This window comes from Diaphorina citri, unplaced genomic scaffold (genome assembly GCF_000475195.1).
Source record: "Diaphorina citri unplaced genomic scaffold, Diaci psyllid genome assembly version 1.1 scaffold5628, whole genome shotgun sequence".
Lineage (NCBI taxonomy): Eukaryota > Metazoa > Arthropoda > Insecta > Hemiptera > Psyllidae > Diaphorina > Diaphorina citri.
In genome coordinates, this window is record NW_007383004.1 from 1 (window position 1) to 3908 (window position 3908).

The following is a 3908-nucleotide window of genomic DNA, read 5'->3' on the forward strand; positions in this document are numbered from 1 at the left end:
GTTTTTGTCCGGAAAAGTTTCAGCCTGGTATTGGAGATTGGCTCCTCCTGAGTCCACGAGATAGATGCAAGGCAGGTGGTTTTCATTGGCAATTTCTTGAGCTCGCAGATGTTTCTTGGCTGTCATTGGATAGTAAGTTCCACCCTTGACGGTTGCATCGTTTGCGACGATCATGCATTCAGTTCTGTTGAAAACACGTGGATTAGGATTACCACCTTTGTCATTATTTCACTGATGATGTTATAATTGGCGAAATGGCCATCTGATGTCGGATTTCACCAATATCTATTCAGTCATTAGAACTCCTGTTAAGCTAACAGGCTGTTTGAGGCTGGAAAGAAGGTTGGTGAAATCCACCATGATTATAATAAATCGTTCATTACATTTTTCCATTACGTACAATATCTATTCAGTCATTAGAACTCCTGTTAAGCTAACAGGCTGTTTGAGGCTGGAAAGAAGGTTGGTGAAACTGAAATCCACCATGATTATAATAAATCGTTCATTACATTTTTCCATTACGTAAATATACGTATAGCATTTTTTCGTCAGCTTTTTTTTTTCTTTTTGTTAGTAGGCTACACTGCCAAGGCAGAGTGTGGCATTACTTCAAGGCATTTCGTTAGCTTCATTAAGTAAGTTCTTTTTGTTAGTAGGCTACACTGCCAAGGCAGAGTGTGGCATTACTTCAAGGCATTTCGTTAGCTTCATTAAGTAAGTTTATTTTATTCTTGAATCACAAGGCACTGATGTGTGGAAGACGATAGTGAAAATTGCAATATGTAACCAACCTCAGTGGTGCAGTTGTTAACGCGTTGGACTTTGGATCTGGAGGTTGGTGGTTCAAGTCCAAGTCAGGTAGCTTACTTACCTAGGTAGTATGTACATAATGTGAAATTCTGACAAAGAGACTGAAATGTTTACTTCTTTCAGTATGGTAATTTATTATTTCCAAACTTAGGTATACAGCTACTCGTAAATACCTAAATACTGCTATTTTCGCAGAAAGCGACCTAGCGCTCAAAATCTCACAAAGCAGGCTGGCGAAAAGCTTTTTGTTAGTAGGATGCTCTACACTGCCAAGGCAGAGTGTTGCATTACTTGAAGGCATTTCGTTAGCTTCATTAAGTAAGTACTACAGCAAGGCCGTATTTAGCACCCCCAAGAGTCAGTTTTCTCCTTTACTGTAGGCGAGAATCCGAAAATTTGGAACACCCCTCCTCTCGGGACATCACTGTTCGACCCACCCCCCCCTCGACAAAATCCTGGATACGGCCTTGTACTACATGATTAGAATTTTTGGGAAAACTTTGGAGAAAGTTGAGACATCAGAGCAAGTTCCTACTCACTTTGAAAACATTTGTCGCTCTTTGTACGCTTTTTAGTACCTACATGATATGACATGTGTTTATGTCATACTCATAATATTGTCTTTTTTTTTCGTCTGTCTTTTATGCCCACAAAAGGGTGGATATAAAAATATTCTAAAAAAAAGTTGTCCCAAAGTTAATATTTTTTTCCTGTCACCCATCAAGGCCACACGTTCAACGTGCAGCACAAATTGTTTTACAGTTCGTCTGTCTTTTATACCCACAAAAGGGTGGATATAAAAATATTCTAAAAAAAAAGTTGTCCCAAAGTTAATATTTTTTTCCTGTCACCCATCAAGGCCACACGTTCAACGTGCAGCACAAATTGTTTTACAGTTTTTTTTTTTACTAAAATACCTATTCAGTTAATGCTTAACATAGGTGACGCTAAAACCGGTCTTCAAATAACGACTGAAGTGTTATCTAAAACTTTCTCGCTTTGAGTTCATTTGTGTGAGAAAATGTGAAAAAAAAATCCCCCAAAAACCAGTTTTTTTGGTTTTTTGGCTTTATGGTTCTCTGGACAAAATTTGCACCACCATTTTCGTGTTCCTGGTATAAAGACCTTCAATTTGATATATAGGTCGACTAGGTTTGGATAAATCCTTCTATGGGGACAGATAGAGTGACAGGCAGTCAGACAGACGACACCGAAGCGAATACAATAGTCCGTCCCTTGTACCTTTTTATTACTATTGTAAGTCCTTCTATGGGGAATTGGGGACAGACAGAGTGACAGACAGACGACACCGAAGCGAATACAATAGTCCGTCCCTTATACCTTTTTATTACTTTTGTAATAATAAAGGAAGGACGTAAAAATGGGAATTTAGCTAAAAATACAGATCAACCCCAGTTTATCATTTACCCATGAATGGTGCCTATTCCAGTGATGATCCCGGCACTTGGACTTTGATTCTCGTACATTTGGTGGGCCGCTAGCTGTGAAAGTTCCAGGAAGGGGGATCCGGGGTCTATCAGTGCATCAATGCGATCTCGAACCAACATTTTTCCCTTCTTCAAATGCTTCTCCTGACTTCTGGCATCCCCTTGCACGATTTTTCGCACGTTTGATTTTAAATTTTCAACAAGCTGAACCATGTCGTCGTGATTTTGCTGAGGAAGAACACGAAAAGTATTGTTACTAGCTGTTTGCCCCGAAGCTTCACTACGGCGAAAACCAAGCGTGCTGGGAGGTGCGCGAACGTCAAGAGTTGGAAGCGCCGCCCGGATAAATCAATACTTCCTACCTACATACTTAATAAATACCCGTGGACCTTGAAGCTTCTAATATTATCATCTTTGACAAGCTTAGAGTAGCGTCTCTCAAAGTGTAGAACGTGAGGGGGAATGCGCCGCAGGTCGTTTTTCGAAAAAAACTTGATATTTAATATGAACATTTTTAATTTTTGACCGGCTGACAAATGCCATGACTTTTCCAGGTTTCCTTTATATTTTCACCATTTTCCATGACTTTTTGGCCAATTTTCGGATTCCATGACTTTTCCAGGTTTTCCAGTTTTTCCAGGTCGCGTATAAACCCTGGATAAGAAAAAGAAGGGAGAGAAGAAGAAGGAAGAGAAACAAGGGAGAAAGAGATGGTAGAAAAGGAGGAGTAGAGTGAGAACAAAGAGAAGAAAAGGGGAAACAACAAGCTGGGCCCGTCCCTCCGGAAATTTTTTAGCCCGTAGTTTATTCGATCGTGATTAGAGAAAATCAGTACCTATGTATGTAATTTCATTTCCGTTTCATTATGTTCTTATCTTAACGTAGCTATCTTGTTCTCGCTTTCTTCTCTATTCTTCACTTCCTATACTTTCGTTCCCTTTGTCTATCTTTTTTCACAAGTCAAGTAACATTTAACAACGGGATCATATCTTCGAATTTCTTTTGTCTTCGTTTTTCTTGCAAAGTTTTCTTTTATTCTTGAATCTTGATTCGTCACAAGGCACTGATGTGTGGAAGACGATAGTGAAAATTGCAATATGTAGGTAGGTAGCTTACTTACCTAGGTAGTATGTAAATAATGTGAAATTCTGACAAAGAGACTGAAATGTTTACTCTTTTCAATATGGTAATTTTTTGTTTCCAAACTAATACAGCTACTCGTAAATACCTAAATACTGCTATTTTCGCAGAAAGCGACCTAGCGCTCAAAATCTCACAAAGCAGGCTGGCGAAAAGAGATTTCATTAGACCGAGGGTATCTAGTCTTTAAAAGAATCATTTAGATTTTTTTCTTTATGATTAGCTAAATTTAATTAAAATTGAAATCATTCAACGCAATTAATTCTCATCTGACTAACGATTTCTCCATAATAGCTTTCTTCTTTCCACCAAACCTCAGACCTTTGTTTCAATGGAAAACAATTTTATTTTAGATCCTCTTTGTCTTGAAATTTGCATTACCGTCAGCAGGAAGTTTTTCTAGCGGATTTCCATCTTTGTGTTGGGATTATGCTATGTCCGTCCGTTAACTTTAATAGATATACGCCCCTCTATACCGCGTTCATGCAATGATCTGTATTTTAATGGATT

General features: G+C 38.6%; 1 protein-coding gene across 1 annotated transcript; it reads right to left on the reverse strand.

Annotated features, from left to right (window-relative positions):
* Positions 1 to 24: 24 nt before the first annotated feature.
* LOC103521638 (methylcrotonoyl-CoA carboxylase beta chain, mitochondrial-like) lies at positions 25 to 2471 on the reverse strand (the record flags this gene model as incomplete). The annotated part of the gene is made up of 2 exons (XM_008486750.1): positions 2239 to 2471; positions 25 to 184 (listed from the first exon to the last, which is right to left on the reverse strand). Coding segments are annotated over exons 1-2 (393 nt in total), but the record flags the coding sequence as incomplete, so codon positions are not given.
* Between the last annotated feature and the right edge of the window lie 1437 nt (positions 2472 to 3908).